Here is a 17,795-nt window from a genome sequence, read left to right as displayed (position 1 = left end):
ACAGCTCTTTGCTATGACCCATCCAGCTTGCGTGGCTCTGCAGGGCATGGCTCATAACTTCATTGAGTTACACAGCCCCATTGCCACAACCTAGTTGTGATCCTGGAAGGGGAAAGCATATTATACCCTGGCACAATTTTTCCTCCCTAAAGAGAGTGCATGATAAATTAGCAACTAGTGATGCTGCAGTGGTGAAGACAACAGCTGTAGGGTTGGTCAGGACCTAGCTTCTCAGACTTTGTGCTTAGTTGAACTCTTAAAGAAACATTGGACCTCACTTTTGCTTCCTTTCTGTGCTAGACTAGAGTGAGTCTCTCTTGAGCACCTGCATTTGAAGGGAGATGTGTGATGAGCACTTTGGGATACAAACTTGGAATTGGACTCTGAACTCGGTATCAGGGAGGAAGTCAGGGAGAGAAGTGGAAGTGGTGGGGTGAGATGGGTGTCTTTTCTGGAAGGAAATGCTTCAGCCTAGCTAATTGATTATGCTCCATCCCTGGAGGCTTTTGGACCCTGTCTAGACATGGCCATGTGTGGAGGAAGCTGTGACATTCATCCATGATTCTCTCTTGCCTTTGCAAAGTGATTGTAATAAGAGAATTCAGAAAAGTCTGCTTTTATATATGAATACTGTGGTTTGCTTAACATACATGTGGTTCTGGAGCTGTAATGTTGATGTGTAACTGTTGAGCACGTGAAATGTAGCTGTTGCCCTGTAGTGAAATGATGATGTTTTTAATATTATTAAAATTAAAAAAATATTAAAATGAATTTCTCCTGTTTTTTTTTTGTTTTTTTTTTTTACTTTTTGAAATGTGGCTATTAGAAAATTTGAAATTCTGTTATGTGACTTGCATGCCTTATATTTTCGTTCTATAAAATTAGAGTTGAAGAGATGGTTCCAGACCTAATTCAGGAACTCAGGTGCAGAGTGAGTTGAAGTAGGATGGGTAAGATTTGAGTTAGGCACACTCACACATACCCACATTCTAATCCCTTAAATAATTTAGTTAACCTGAGTAATAGCCTTGGGCTACCCAGGTGGCTCAGTGGGTAAAGAATCCACCTGTGATACAGGAGATGCCAGAGACGCAGGTTCGATCCCTGGGTTGGGAAGATCCCCTGGAGGAGTGAATGGCAACCCACTCCAGTATTCTTGCCAGGAGAATCCCATGGACAGAGGACCCTGGTGGGCTACAGTCCATGGGATCACACAGAGTTGAACATGGCTGAAGCAACTGAGCATGCATGTACACATGCATGGCAAGTAATAGCTTCATAGATTTTTTAAAAATATTTAATTTTAGAAGAGGTTTAGATTTATAGAGAAATCACAAAAATAATACAGAGAATTCCTGTGTAGTCCATGTCCAGTTTCCTCTATTGTTAACTTCTTATATTAATATGATACATTTCTTGCAGCCAGCAAGCCTGTGTTGCTACTTATTATTAACTGAAGTCCATACTTTATGCATATTTCCTTAGTTTTCTTTAGTGTCTTTTTACTATTCTAGGGTCCAGTCCAGGGTACTACAAATCACTTGTAGTAGTCATGACTCCTCAGGTTCCTCTTAGTTGTGACAGTTTCACAGCCCTTTCTTTGTTTTTGATGACTTTACAGTTTAGACAAATACTGACCAACTGTTTTATAAATGTTCCTCAGTTGGGATTTGCCAGATGTTTTTCTCATCATCAGACTAGGGTTGTAAGTTTTTGAGAGGAAGACCACAGAGGTAAACCACCGTTTTCATCACATCATGTCAGGAATTCACACTGTAAGGTAACTTAGCACTGTCTTGATATTAACTTTGACCACCTGGCTTAGGTAGTATTTGTCAGGTTCATCTACTGTAAAGTTACTCTTTTCCCTCTTTTCCATATTCTTAGAAGGAAATCATATGCATAGTCCACACTTAAGGAGTAGGGGATCATGCTTCATCCCCTTGAAGGCTGAGGATTTATGTAAATTATTTGGACTACTTCTATATGATTCTTCTAGAGAGATTTGTCCATTCTCCTCCCCTTGTTAATCCAGTCATTTATATGCACAGACTCATTTATACTTTGTGTTGTATTCCAATACCACTTTATTTTTCTGCTCAGATTATTGCAACTTTGACCATTGGAATTCCTTCCAGCCGACTTTTGTGTCATTTTGATATATGCCCATCAGTGGTTTTTTTTTCTCCCCTTATTAGCATTTTCTTACTTTGTGATATTACAAGATACTCCAGAATCATCCTGTATTTTTTGTATACCAGTCCTTGAATCAGCAGCTATTTCTCCAAGGAGTCCTCTTTCCTTTTATTGAAAAATGGTGTTAGAAACCAAGATCTGGACACTAGGTGTGCACATTGGTACTGAGGTTTTATTACTTCTGGACCCTTTTAGCTGACAAAGCAAAGAAAAATGTGTGTATGCTAATATGTATATATACATACTGATAAAGTTTTGTGTATGAGGCTATCTATATTTATAATAAGCTAAGCATGAGTTATATTAATGTCTCCAACTCCAGTCCTTTATTCACACAAATAGAATGGGTTTGTCTTAATTATTTCTTTCATAAAGAGAAACTTGCCATTCTAAATAGGAAGATTTGCCCCAGGCCCCACTGATACAATTTTTCTTTCTTTCTCTCTCTCGTGTGTGTGTGTGTGTGTGTGTGTGTGTGAAATTTGAACAGAATCTGTACTTTAGTTAATAATACTATATTGCATGTCAGTTTCCTGTTTGTTTTTTTTACAACATAACATTTCTTTATATTCTCAGAATTGGATTAGAATTTTCAAACCTCATTCAAAAAATTTTTTAAAATCACTGAGATAGTAAACTTTCTAGACTTTTAGCAGTAATACTAGATGCCAAAATAAATGGAACTATATCAAAGTTTTGGGTGAATATAAATTAGAAATCTAGCATCCTATTCATACTTGGTCAAACAAATGGAACCAAAATGTTATAAATATTTTAGCTAGACAAATATTCATAAAGTTTCTAAAATATGTATATATATGTACTATATATATATGTATGTATACAAAAGCTTTTCTACTACGTTTGATAAAGGCTTGAGAAAGAACAACAAAAAATGAGATGGAGAAGTTGGAAAACACAAACTAAATTAAACGGGAGTACTGAGTGTGAAATAGAGCAGCCGTGTCTAAAAACAACTGGACTATATGATGACCTTTTACAACTTTTCTTATTCTCTGTGAGTAACAAATATGTTGCTGAATTATAAGACTCATGGATTCATTCAGTAAACACACAGTCAACACCTACCATGTACAACTCTCTGTGCTAAATACAGAAATAGGACAAAGGTGTGTCGAGAATGGTCCCTGTCTTCAAGGAGCTGGAAATGAGGCTGAAGGGAACCAATTACTAATGACCATCAGGGATGCTAGGGCAGAGCACGGAGGTCTAGGAATTCAGAGGCAATAAGATCATGTCCTGTGAGGTCACCTGGAAGGGTAGTGGGATTTAGCAGACAGAAAAGGGGAAGGACTAAATGAGCTGCAGTAAGTGGATGCAGTGGGCATCTGCTGCTTCAGAGGGCCCAGAATCCTCTGTTCTATCTTCTGAGAGCATCTCCTCAATTTTCCTTTGAGAAATTCTCTAAACCCAGTCTTAGTGGAATTGACAGCCTGCCATGCCCTGTCCAGGTCAAGAAGAAAATACCTTACTCAAGGGAGGACAGTCAGTGAGTTTTCACCAGAAATTGGAATTTGGACTCTGCTTCTGCAGAGACTGTCAGTGAGTTCCTGCTCCTTTGGTTCCCTGAGCCGCCGTGGTACTGCCCTCCCCTGGCTTGGGAACTCACGTTTTCCATTGATTCTTCGTTCTTTTTATTCAGTCGCTGTTTCGTGTCTGTTTGCAACCCGATGGACTGCAACATGCCATGCTCTTCTATCCTCCACTACCTCCTGGAGTTTGCTCAACTGCATGTCCATTGACTCGGTGATGCCATCTAACCATCTCATCCTCTGCTGCTCCCTTCTCCCTGTGCCTTCAATGTTTCTCAACATCAGGGTCTTTTCTGATGAGTGGGCTATTTGCATCAGGTGGCCAAAGTATTGGAGCTTCAGCTTTAGCATCAGTCTTTCCAATGAATATTCGGAGCTGATTTCCTTTAGGATTGACTGGTTTGATCTCCTTGCAGTCCAAGGGACTCTCAAGAGTCTTCTCCAGCACCACAATTCAAAAGCATCAGTTCTTTGGCGTGCTGCCTTCTTTGTGGTCCAACTCTCACATCCGTACATGACTTCTGGAAAAACCATAGCTTTAACTTTGTCGACAAAGTGCTGTCTCTGCTTTTTAATATGCTAAGTTTGTCATAGCTTTTCTTCCGAAGAGCAAGCATCTTTTAATTATATAACTTCAGCCACCATCTGCAGTGATTTTGGAGCCCAAGAAAAGAAAATCTGTTACTGCTTACACTTTTCCCCCGTCTATTTGCCATGTGATGAGACCCTGTGAGCCACCCTGAATTATTCTAATAAATTCTATTTTTGGCTTAGGTTAGCCAGAATCAGGTCTGTTATATTCAGCCAAAGAACCTAAATAGTACCTTGAACAAAGACTTAGGTCAGGGAATAAAATTGGCTTTGATAGTAATGGATAGCATGCAGAGCACATACTAGAGAGCTAGTAGTTGGAAATAAAGTTGGAAAAGTTGCTTGGGTCTGGAATGTGGAGGGCCTTGACTTCCAGGCTCAAGTGACTCAACCAGAGCCACATTTCTGGAAGATTAAATGGGGGAAGAGGGCAGGTATGGTGAAAGTGAAACCAGCGTGGTTGGTAGCATAGCTTCTTTTGTAAATTCTTGTACTCACTGCACTATTTATTCATTTTGCTACCATGTTTTGAGAACTGATTATACATCAGGCTCAGGGCTAGACTGTAGAACTAGGACATGGTTCCTGTCTTCCCAGAGCCTCCAAGGTAGAAGATAAATCAGACCTGTGAGTGTGAGAGATAAATCATGAGGCTTATGTAAGAGATGTAGGAATTTTCTATAAGAGCAAGTAATTAATTCTTCTCTTGGGTTAGAAAAAACTTCAAAAGCTGGTGATTTCTGGGGAGAGATAAATGGGCTGATAGACTTGGAATGGGGATAAGGATAATTTTTCCGAAAGTATCTGCTAGAACATGTCTCTCCTAGAATGGAGCGTTGTAGTTGGGTTATAGCTTGATTGTGGTACGGTTTGAAGAAATCACATACAGATATTTAGCACTTCACAAATTAGAAGTAATTCCTCTTGCATCAACTTATTTGAGCTAAAAAGAGTCCAGTAGATGTTTTTAATTTCCAGTTTAGAGAGTATATACCAAGTCTCAGCTAAAAAGTCTTTCTTACCCAAGATCCCATAACCATGAGTAGATAATAGTTTGGGGTTTAGAATCAGTAGTTCTGACTTCACATATTTCTTCCATTACATTCAACTCTTAATGAAAGCACAATTTTTTAAAGGATGGTAAGATCTTGCTTAGTTGTAGGAATTGTTATATGTCACTTTTGGTTTTTTAGTTTGTGGATTTTTGTCTTGTTGTTATATATGACTTTTTTAATATGTGACTTTTAAGTTGTACTCATGAGTACATTATTCCCAGTTTATTAAACTCATGAGTTTGCAGATTCCTCATGCCACCTGTAAATCTGTTGTTGACACAGTCTCTTCTAAAGAGCAAAATAACTTTTGGTTTTTCTTAAAAATGTTACAGCATCTCTTCAGTACTCCACAGGATTATGTATTTCCAGATCGCCTATAATCAGTGTCTTACAGTGTTTCCTAACCCACCAAAGAAGAATATGGCTGTTGCCTGATATGCTAATTCTTTACTCTGATTGATCAGAAAGGAAAAAAGATATATAAAAATAGAAGTTTTTAAGTATTAAGTTTATCTGTAACCTTAGCAATTCTTTGATATTATTGTTTGTTTCAGATGAGAAGAAACAGATGGTTGCAAATGTGGAGAAACAGCTCGAAGAAGTGAAAGAACTGGTACGTACAGACTTAGTAATATATTTAAAACACAACCAAAGCCATTTAGTCTGATGCCTTCCTCTAAGCCTCATTTATGCATTGTAGAAATGTGAAACATACCTGATAAACAGTTCATGATTAAGAATTCATCAGTGTCTACATTGAAGAGAATTTAATAGCTTCTTGGGATTTTATTCCTCTTAGTAAAGGTGATTCATTAAATGCCCACTTTGAATTTTTATCACTTCATAATACCTTTCATAATAGCTATAAATAGGTAACCCTGGCTAAAGGTGTGTTAGGTACCAGACATGGGTTAAGCATGTTATTTGCTTTATACTATTTAATTTTCACAAAATCTCTATGAGACAGGAACTGTTTGTCAAAAACTGTTAAGGAGCGAGACTTTCCCTACTTGCCCACTCACAGGTGAGCTTGCCACAGTCTCAAGGATGCTGATAGAAGACTTTAGGTTCCTACGTCAGAGACAAAAGGCTTTTATTACTCACAGAAAAGCTGCTGCCAAAATTTCAGCAGGCTTATGTCAGTTCCCTGAGCCCCAGTTGCCAAGGGGCTGATGCATGCTTGCCTAGAAAAATGACTACACATCAGTGGATTATCTTATAGGAGAGAAATGTGGGGCCTGGGAAGGATACTGCTTTATAGCAGCCTGTAAGCAAGCCTGCTCTTTGCCCCAAGGCACACATGGTTTCCTACCCCCAGATTGCTCCCTGCCTGGGAAAAGAGTGATCAGGGCCTTGCATTCTTAGTGTTGCAGCAAGACACGTACAAGTGTGAGAGATACACAGAGGAGCATCATTACCCCCATTCTGTAGATGGGAAAACTGAGGCTTAGACAGATTAATTAACTTTTCTGTGGTCCCACACCCAGTTAGTGCTTGAGCTTTAACTCACCCACTACTTTTGATACTAATAAATTCTCAAATCAAGGAACAAAAAGTATTGAAATATATTGTGTCCTAATTTGGGGTTTTGGAGACTTGTATTACAAGTATGATTCGTCTTGTTCCTGCATTGTGATCCTAAGTGAGGGTGTTGCTTTTCTCCACACTGGAGGGTACCACTTGGTGTTCCTTCAGTATGATATAGTTACTACAGTTTCCCAAAGTGTGTTTCTGTTAACTGGTGTTGCCTGTTCAGACAAGTTTGGAAAACTGTAGCTTAAACACAATTCTCCAATTATGGCTCTTTTTTTGGTTATTATTGGTTTGGCCAAAAAATTCATTCACGTATTTTCATAAGATGTTATAGAAAAACCTGAATGAATGTTTTCGGCCAACCCAATATTTTTTTACTGAGTTTCTCTCAGTAAAGAATCCACAGTAATAGTAAGGCTCAGCAGTAAAGAATCCGCCTGTAATACAATGCACTGCATGAGACGCAGGTTTGATCCCTGGGTGGGGAAAATCCTCTGCAGAAGGAAATGGCAACCCCCTCCAGTATTCTTGCCTGGAGAGTTCCATGGACAGAGGAGCCTGGCAGGCTACAGTCCATGGGGTTTCAAAAGAGTTGGACATGACCGAGCAACTAAACATTGACAACAGCAATATTTTTCTGTAGAACTTTCTTAGACTCTTAGGTTGTATTGAGGCATGATGAATGTCTCCAAAGGACTCTAAGGGGTGGCACTCCAAGCTAGCTTGCCTGAGTAGCAGGGCCATACACGGCAGGCCTGCTGCTCAAGACGGGTGGGGGGTTCTGAGGAGTAGGTGATTGTAGCTCCCCCTTATACCGCAGACACTTCCTTTCGTGTCTGTGAGTGCTCAGGCAGCAAGCTGCAGAGCTGCTGCTCCATCTTGCCCATCTCCGGTTCTTTTCTAGCTGTCAGAACGCCTGTGCGTTCTGTAAAAGTGAAAGTGAAAGTCACTCAGTCATGTCCAACTCTTTGTGACCCAGGGACTATACAGTCCCTGGAATTCTCCAAGCCGGGATACTGGAGGGGATAGCCTTGACCTTCTTCAGGGGATCATCCCAACCCAGGGATCAAACGCAGGTCTCCTGCATTGCAGGCAGATTCTTTACCAGCTGAGCCACCAGGGAAGCTGAAGAATGCTGGACCTTCCTGACCCAGGAATCACACTGGGGCCTCCTGCATTGCAGGTGGATTCTTTACCAACCGAGCTGTCTGGGGAGCCCCCACTCCGTAAGAGATACTTCTCATCTCCCTGTTTCTGCAGGAGCAGCTTTATCCTAACTCCTCAGCCTCTCATGTTTGCTTCTGTTTTGAAAGTTGCTTGTTTATTTCCAAATTCTTTTCTCTTTCCTTTCTTTTTTTACAATCAACTGTTTTCCTCCTGCTTCCTGGCCTTCATGTACGAAGACTGAACTTTGATATGCCATAGCTGCCAACCAAGACGCTTCTTCCTTCTGGTTGGTATGCTTACCATACATAGTGCATGCTTACTCAGTCGTGTCCGACTCCTTGCAATCCCTTGGGCTGTAGCCCACCAGTCTCCCCTGCCTATGGGGTTCTCCAGGCAAGAATACTGGAGGGGGGTGTCATGTCCTTCTCCAGGGGATCTTCCCGACCGAGGGATCAAACCTGGGTCTCCTGCACTGGAGGCAGATTCTTTACCACTGAGCCACCAGGGAAGTACAACTGGTCAATTCTTTGGATCGTGGGTTAACTTCTTAGCTTGTTGTTAGATTCTCAGTAGCAGGGTATTTGTTTGTCTTTGCCATAAAAATCTATGTTTTGGTTCATTAGTTTGCCTTCTTTTGGAGACATTGATTTACATGATGATGTTAGAAAGCTTCTTTCCTAATAACCAAAGTTTCACTATACCAAGAACTGTAAAATGTGCTTATACCCCTGTGGAGCTTATGGTCATCTCCAGTTGTTACTAATATGAAGAGTTTTGTCTTACATGTGTGATTCTGTTTGTTTAAAATGTCTAGGCAGCTGACTTAATTCTGATGGCATCCTTGTTAAGGACACACATCATTATATATACTATGTTTTTGATGAGGACCCTAGGAAAAGAACTTCATTATGATTTTACTTGTTAGGATTAGTTGTATTTCTGTTGAACAATTTGTATTAATCTCTCGGACACTGCATGTCTCATAATTACCATGTCTTCCACTTGACATTGGCCATGTGAATGTTGTGACAATATAAAACTAGTAGTATTACTCTTGTTTCTGGTTTCATTTCAAGTGTTTGTCATGTGTTACCTTTTTCTTTGTCTTACCTTAGTTAGAATGTCCTTATCAAATGCCTGAAACAGAAATGTAGTTAACACGCAGATTTTCTCTTACATGTGCTTTTGCGGTTGTTTGTCTGGATGGTCCTGCTCAACCTTTCTAGAGCTCAGTCCTTAATGACAATTTCAGAGAAGTGCTCTAAATAATTGCGTTGCTGGGTAACTGATGTATTGGCGCTTCATATTTATGCTGAGATATGGCAATAAGTTAAATAGTTACTGCTTAAATCAAGGCTAATTAAAACTTTTTTCCTTTATAAAAATTAAAGATTGTGAGTTGAAACTTTTTTTTTAAATTTTGTTTATCTGAGTTCTACTATTTTTACTCAGACTCTTAACACCAGACAAGTAAGAGTTGTATTCATGCCAAGTGTGTAATGTTTATGGAAATAATTTATTCGGGCTGTTTACTTTGAGAGGCAAAATATCTGACAGCGTTTTCGGATGTGAGTTTATTAGACATGGCCTGAGCCAATTTGTAGTTGTTGGTTTTTATTTTTTAATGCCAAGTATACATAAGCTATCTTTGACACCTTACATGATGCTTGCTGTCTTTCTACTTCATCATCAGTAATCACCACTCCTATTATCCACATTAGTTGAGTAATTACCAAGTAAAAGATACTGTTCTAAGCACATTATAGGAATTACCCTGTTTAATCTTTATAGTTGTCTTACAAAAGACATACTATTTTTTTAGAAATGAGATGAGTGAGACCCAGAGAAGTTAAGAAGCCTGTCCAAGCTTGCATAACTAGCAAGCAGTGGAGCCTATGATGTGAACACAGGTGTCTGACTTGAAAGCCTGTTTTCTTAACCATCTATTTCAATATTGCCTCCCATGAAATGCTCACGTATCCAGGTTGTTATAAAGTGCCCTGCTGTGATTTCACTGAGCTTTGTGCAATTTAATATGTTACTATATCCATTTAGGTCCATATCCACCTGGTTATAAAGTATGATGTTGGAGGTCATGATCACATATTGGTTGGCTTATGTATTTCCTAATCAGAAAAGACTTTCCAGGAGAATTTTCACCAAACAACTGAGACTGGGCTGATATTTCATAGAGTAACTATAGAAATCATGGTTTGGTGTATCGTCTCATAGTCCTAGTGGTTTGAGGTCAGAAGACCAGACCAGTTTGGGTTGGATGATAAGGTACTCTGCAGACAGTAAAAGCATTATCACGGAGGGTGTTTGGCTTAATGCACATGGTTTTAAAAGTTCTTGACAGAGTAAACACTTTGGCACTCTCTGTGTCACTTGGCAAGTCCTCAGGAGCTGTTTATTGACCTTAACAAAAACGGAGCACAAAAGTGGTAGTGTTCACTTGACCACAGGCAGTTTGCTCCCTGGGCCTGGTTCCTCAAGTTGTAAAATGAGGACTTGGAGTTAAATCCTTTGAGCTCTCAGCATCTAGTCACGTGAAGAGTGAGCAGATGGTTTAAACCACGGTTTCTCTCACCCTTGCAGCTGGAACAGATGGATTTGGAAGTCCGAGAGATACCCCCCCAAAGTCGAGGGATGTACAGCAGCAGGATGAGAAGCTACAAGCAAGAAATGGGAAAACTCGAGACAGACTTCGTGAGTCAGATTCAATCCTTTATTATACTTGCCAATCTTTACAGTGATTGTCATTTTTTTTTTTTTTTAATTGCTTCCCCCACACATCTTAGTCAGCACTAAGTATGTCGTCTTTAGGAGCTTGTGCCAAAGACATGCAACAGCTTCCATTGTATTGCTTGTAGAGCTGGCTAATGATGGACTTGAAGGTATGTTGGATTCCTGACTCACAAAATAGACCCAGGTCATGTGGTTTTTGAATTTGGATGGTATTTATTGATATTTAGCATTTGTCAGAATTCTGAAATCTAATTTGGGGCCTTTCAGAGTTTGCAGGTTTTAAGCTGCATTGTTTGTGGATGAGTTTCAGGGACTTGTGAATGTCCTGAAATTATATCAGTTTATTTGGATGTGTGTTTCTATATGTATATTTTTCTGAGATAGGCTTCATAGCCTTTATTACCAGAGTTTTAAAAGGATACATTACACTTCTCCCCTTTAGGAGCTCAATTAATAGTTTATGTAAGAGGTCCTTTGTATTGAGTGTCTTATGAGAATATTTAGCTTTCTCTCCCTATATATCTGACTTTCAACTCCACCCACCATTAGCAAATTAAAGAATATAAATTTAAAGATATTCACATTAAAATTGTTAGTAATTAGAAGGTAATAGTAGTGGAAAGATACAGGTGAGCAATTCCACTTCTGGCTATATACTCCAGAAAATTGAAAGCAGGATCTTGAAGAGATATGTGTTATTATGGCAATACCCAAAGATGGAAGCAACCCAAAAAGAAAGAAAGAAAGAAAGAAATGAAGTTGCTCAGTTGTGTCTGATGTCCAACTCTTTATGACCCCATGGACTGTAGCCTACCAGGCTCCTCTGTCCATGGGATTCTCCAGGCAAGAATACTGGAATGGGTTGCCATTTCCTTCTCCAGGGGATCTTCCTGACCCAGGAATCAAACCCCGGTCTCCCGCATTGCAGGCAGACGCTTTACCCTCTGAGCCACCAGGGAGGCCCATAGTATGCGTTAGCAGGTGAGTGGATGAACACAATGTGGTGTCTGCATGGACTATTAATGCAGCCTTAAAGATGCAGGACATTCTGACATACGTCATGGCATGGATGGACACTGAGAACATTATGCTAAGTTAAATAAGCCAGTCACAAAAGACAAATACTTCGTTTCCACTTGTATGAGGCACTTAAAGTAGAAAGTAGATTGGTGGTGGCCAAGCGCTGAGGGTTTCATGGCTGTAGAATTTCAGCTTTGTGGCATGAAAAGCTGTAGAAATTGGTTGCTCAGCCATGTGAATATATTTCACTGCATTGAACTATACACTTAACATTGGTGAAGATGGTAAATTTTGTATGTATTTTACCACAATTAAAATTTTAAAAAGTGTAGATGAAGAAAGATCTGAGCTTACCATACCATGAGCAACTGGAGTCAGGTGTGGGCATGTAAGCTGACTGTATTTCTGACCCTGGGGTCCAAATTTATAAAGAAAGTTGAGAATTTATAAGGACCCTTCTGCCTGTTTCCTCCACAGCTGTTTCACTTTTGGAAACCACATTTTCTAGACCACAGTGTACCCTCCCACTACAAGACCAATGGTACTGAGTCTCATAAAAATTTCACCTGGAGTCTGGAAGTAGGGTGACTTGCAGTTTTGCATATTTGTTTTACATTATCATGGGTAGTTGCCTGAGAAGCTGAGTCTGGGTATGTCAATGACTCTGATGCAATTACTTTTTAAGTTGCTCGCCTATTAATTAAAAAGAAAAATCGAAATTCATGATAGGCCTAAATTCAGGAAAGAAATGTAACTGCCTCACTTCTGCAGTTTGTGCTAGATAAAACTTTCCCTGCTTGTAAAAGTTAGGTTCCCTTAGCAAGAGTATGAGAGATGATGAGAAAATTGGATTGATTTAAGAATCTGATAACTTAAAATTGTACTTCTAATTAAAATTAATGTTTTAATATAAATGATTAAAGTAAAATAAATATATATAAGGATTATTTTAGTTTGTTTACCTCATCTCTATGAGGTGCTTTAGAAGTGCTTTTCTAAAGATTTTCTTCTCTTGGTTTGTAAAACAACTAAGCACATTAGTCTGTTAGCATTGCCATACAACGTACCCCAAACGGGGTGGCTTAGGCAACAAAAATGTATCACCTTGACGTTCTGGAGTCTAGAAGTCCAAAATCAAAGTGTTGTAAGGGTTTGTTTCTTATGAGGCCTCTCTCTGTAGCTTGTGGATGGCCGTCTTCTCCCTGTGTCTCCACAGTCTGTATGTGTTTATGTTCTAATTTCTTCTTCTCATACAGAAGCCAGTTGTATTAGATTAAGGCTCACCCCAATGACCTCATTTTATTTCATTTAACTCTTTAAAGACCCCCGGCTCCACGTACAGTCACATTCTGAAGTGTTAAGGGTTAGACTTCAACACATGAAGTGGGGGGACATGATTCAACCCATAACACTAAATTTGGAGAAGGAAATGGCAACCCACTTCAGTATTATTGCCTGGAACATCCCATGAATGGAGGAGCGTGGTGGGCTACAGTCCATGGGGTCGCAAAGAGTCGGACACAACTGAGCAACTTCACTGCACTGCAACACTAAATTTAGTTTTAATCTTTTCTTCTTAATTTTTTTTTTTCAGAAGTTAAGTTGCTTTTATGGCTTCTAAGTCAGCTAACTCAGTGTTAAGAATTTTTTCCCTAACAACTGTAATCTTGAGTAGAGTCCTTCAGGTATTTGGATATCACATAGGTAAACATTCTTCAGGTGTCTCTTCTGTTATGAAGAAAAATGGAATGAAAAACTATGAACTAAACATTTATTCTCTGGGTGATCATTAAGATTCTTGTGTTTATTTGTGTATTTGCTACACAGTTCCCTCCTACTGTGTCAGGAGACATCCTTCACCACCACCACCATCATCAGCGCCTTGTATGTGATTCACAGTTTATAAAGTGCTTTACCATTTCATTTCATTTCATTGTATAATGAGTAGACAGAACAGCTGTAGATTACTATTCCCGGTTTACACACGATAAAACAAAGAGGTCCAACTTGATTATGGATTGCATCCAACAAATGGTTTTTTTTTTTCCTTTATTTTTGGCTGTGTTGGGTCTTTGTTGGTGCGCACTGGCTTTCTCTAGTTGTGGCGAGTGAGGGCTGCTCTCCAGTTACGGTGCTTCTGGATTGCAGTGGCTTCTCTTCTTGCAGAGTGCAGCCCCTCGATGTGCAGGCTCTGGAGTTGCAGACGAGGGCTCAGTAGTTGCAGTCTGCAGGCTCTAGAGCACAGGTTCAGTAGTTGTGGCACATGAGCTTAGTTGCCCCACTGCATGTGGAATCTTCTTGGACCAGGGATCGAACCCACATCCCTGCATTGGCAGGCAGGTTCTTAACCCACTGGACCACCAAGGAAGTCCTCAAGAGATCTTTCTCAAGCTCTGTAGTAATCAGGCAGTGTCCTGGGTGCTGGGAAAAAAAGCCATGATTAAGAGATCAAGTTCTTGCTCTTATGGAATTTATATTGTAGTAGGAATGATGAGAAGCAAGTAAATGCATATATCTTAATTTCAGATAGGGATAAATTCTATAAATAAGGTGAGTAAGTTGATAGTGACCAGCAGGGCTGTTGTGACTGTTTTTGCTTGGGTGTTCTCTGCTTGAGTGGGGGAGGGAGAGGGGTGCATGTGGTTACGGAGGGAAACAGAAGAATGATCAGTAAGGGCATTGTCGGTGTAGTAAAGACCTTGGCTTTTCCTCTGTCTTGATTGGAAGTGATTCTAGGACTTTGAGAAGTAAGTGGTCCTTTGCCTCCTGTTTTACAGTTTTGTCCACTTTACCATTTTTGTCACATGAGGTATTTGAATACAATGTAGAAAATATTTACATAATTCCCTTTTGACTCTTTATTTTCTTCTTACATTTAATTCTTTTATTTTTTAATGGAATGACAGATATCTTCTTAAAGATGTTGGATTACTTTGTTATACTGATATGTCTAGAAGTATTGAATCCCAAGAAAAAGTAGTGGAGATAGTCCTTCATCTTTTATTTGCAATGTTTATTGCAAATGAATAAATTCTCTCATTGCCCTTATACTATCAAGACCTTGGGGGAACATCTATGCTGGTGGGGAAAGGCAGAGGACAACTCAACACTTTTTTCTTCAACCCCATTGCCTACTTACTTTCTTTTTTCTGGCCCTCTTCCTCCTCTGCCCATCCTTCAGCTGCCTGGATTCTTCAGGCTTCTTTCCCACTTAACCCACTGTCTCACTCCTTGTGTTATTGCTCCTGTGACTTCAGTGACCACAGCTATATTCTCTTGCATTTCTCACAGAGACCTCCTTCCAGCTCTCAATTCATATTCCTTACTATTTACTGGGCACTTCTAATCCAGGGTCCTTTAAACCTTAAATTTGACAATGCTAGTCATTTCAGCATGTGCTGTAGTTTTTCCCTCTTTATCTTCTTGCACATCCAGTTGGTCACTGAGAGTTAACAATCCTCCCACTTAAATATTTCCTGCTTTCATCACCACCACTGGAAGCCTTCATGTTTCTCAATCTGGATGATTGTGTAGCCTTTTCTTCTTCTATTCTTCTGCCAACCTAAACCACCCTTCTCTCCACTCTGGAATGATCTTTCTAACAGCTTGATCTGAATATGTCTCACTGTTCCACAAAATTCTATAGAGTTCTCATTGCCTGCTGAATCAAATTCAGGTCAACGTCTAGGCTTTCTGTCTTGTTCCATTGTTTCTTTGCATGTCTAGTAATTTTATTAGTTCAGTTCAGTTCAGTCGCTCAGTCGTGTCTGACTCTTTGTGACCCCATGAACCCCAGCACGCCAGACCTCCCTGTCCATCACCAACTCCTGGAATCCACCCAAACCCATGTCCATCGAGTCGGTGATGTCATCCACCCATCTCATCCTCTGTCGTCCCCTTCTCCTCCTGCCCCCAATCCCTCCCAGCATCAGGGTCTTTTCCAGTGAGTCAACTCTTCTCATGAGGTGGCCAAAGTATTGGAGTTTCAGCTTCAGCATCAGTCCTTCCAATGAACACCCAAGACTGATCTCCTTTAGGATGGACTGGTCTGATCTCCTTGTAGTCCAAGGGACTCTGAAGTCTTCTCCAGGATGTACCTGATATTGTGGATCTTTGTTAAAAAGCCTGCAATTGTTTTCCTGTGGAATAGTGCCTCTCAATCTTTTTTTTTTTTTTTTTTTTTTGTTCTCACCCCACTAAGGAACTTTTTAAGACTTTTTTCTAATTGTTCCTCTCTCCCCCAGGAAATTGTAATACCATGAATATACTGTGTATCTGTATATCTGTTCATGTAATGTGGCCCTTTGTAAGGCCATGCATCTTTGTAATATTTCAAATTCTTCATCTTCCCAAGTGGGCTTCCTTAGTAGCTCAGTGGTAAAGAATCCACTTGCCAATGCTGGAGACATGGGTTTGATTTCAGGGTCTGGAAGATCCCCTGGAGAAGGAAATGGCAACCCAGTCCAGTATTCTTGCCCGAAAAATTCCATGGACAGAGGACCCTGGAGGGGCTACAGTCCATGGGGTCACAAAACAGTCAGATGAGACTTACTGACTAAACAATATCTTCCCAAGGAGCAGTTTTACCCTCTGGGCATAATATCACCCCTGATGACAGTGCGTGTTGTAGAGAATGTTGTCCTTTATTTGGGCAAGCAGATGACTTGCTAATAGACCCTTTCAAAGCTTATTGTGTTCGTTGCTCAGTCAGGCTCCTCTGTCCATGGGATTCTCCTGGCAAGAATACTGGAGTGGGTAGCCATTCCCTTCTCTAGGGGATCTTCCCAATCCAGGGATTGAACCAGCATCTCCTACATTCCAGGCAGATTCTTTACTGTCTGAACTACCAGGGAAGCAACTACTGCACAGTTGCACTCATCTCACACGCTAGTGAAGTAATGCTCAAAGTTCTCCAAACCAGGCTTGAGCAATACGTGAACCATGAACTTCCAGATGTTCAAGCTGGTTTTAGAAAAGGCAGAGGAACCAGAGATCAAATTGCCAACATCCGCTGGAACATCAAAAAAGCAAGAGAGTTCCAGAAACATCTATTTCTGCTTTATTGACTATGCCAAAGCCTTTGACTGTGTGGATCACAATAAACTGTGGAAAATTCTGAAAGAGATGGGAATACCAGACCACCTGACCTGCCTCTTGAGAAACCTGTATGCAGGTCAGGAAGCAACAGTTAGAACTGGACATGGAACAACAGACAGGTTCCAAATAGGGAAAGGAGTATGTCAAGGCTGTATATTGTCACCCTGCTTATTTAACTTATATGCAGAGTACATCATGAGAAACGCTGGGCTGGAAGAAGCACAAGCTGGAATCAAGATTGCTGGGAGAAATATCAATAACCTCAGATATGCAGATGACACCACCCTTATGACAGAGAGTGAAGAGGAACTAAAAAGCCTCTTGATGAAAGTGAAAGAGGAGAGTGAAAAAGTTGGCTTAAAGCTCAACATTCAGAAAACTAAGATCATGGCATCTGGTCCCATCACTTCATGGGAAATAGATGGGGAAACAGTGGAAACAATGTCAGACTTTATTTTTCTGGGCTCCAAAATCATTGCAGATGGTGATTGAAGCCATGAAATTAAAAGACACTTACTACTTGAAAGGAAAGTTATGATCAACCGAGACAGCATATTAAAAAGCAGAGACATTACTCTGCCAACAAAGGTCCGTCTAGTCAAGGCTATGGTTTTTCCAGTGGGCATGTATGGATGTGAGAGTTGGACTGTGAAGAGAGCTGAGCGCCAAAGAATTGATGCTTTTGAACTATGGTGTTGGAGAAGACTCTTGAGAGTCCCTTGGACTGCAAGGAGATCCAGTGAGTCTATCCTAAAGGAGATCAGTCCAGGTGTTCATTGGAAGGACTGATGCTGAAGCTGAAACTCCAATACTTTGGCCACCTCATGAGAAGAGT

General features: G+C 40.2%; 1 protein-coding gene across 6 annotated transcripts in view; it reads left to right on the top strand.

Moving 5' to 3' along the window:
* VTI1A (vesicle transport through interaction with t-SNAREs 1A) overlaps positions 1-17,795 on the top strand; it is a 368,250-nt gene that overhangs the window by 3,830 nt on the left and 346,625 nt on the right. For all 6 annotated transcript variants that reach the window (XM_043475444.1, XM_043475442.1, XM_043475447.1 and 3 more), the window contains exons 2-3: positions 5,950-6,008; positions 10,694-10,804. In XM_043475444.1, the coding sequence (XP_043331379.1) occupies positions 5,950-6,008; positions 10,694-10,804 (170 nt within the window). The remainder of the gene's footprint in view (positions 1-5,949; positions 6,009-10,693; positions 10,805-17,795) is intronic.

This window comes from Cervus canadensis, chromosome 8, assembly GCF_019320065.1.
Source record: "Cervus canadensis isolate Bull #8, Minnesota chromosome 8, ASM1932006v1, whole genome shotgun sequence".
Classification (NCBI taxonomy): Eukaryota; Metazoa; Chordata; class Mammalia; order Artiodactyla; family Cervidae; genus Cervus; species Cervus canadensis.
The sequence above is the reverse complement of the archived record's forward strand: the minus strand, read 5'-3'. Positions and strand labels throughout refer to the sequence as shown.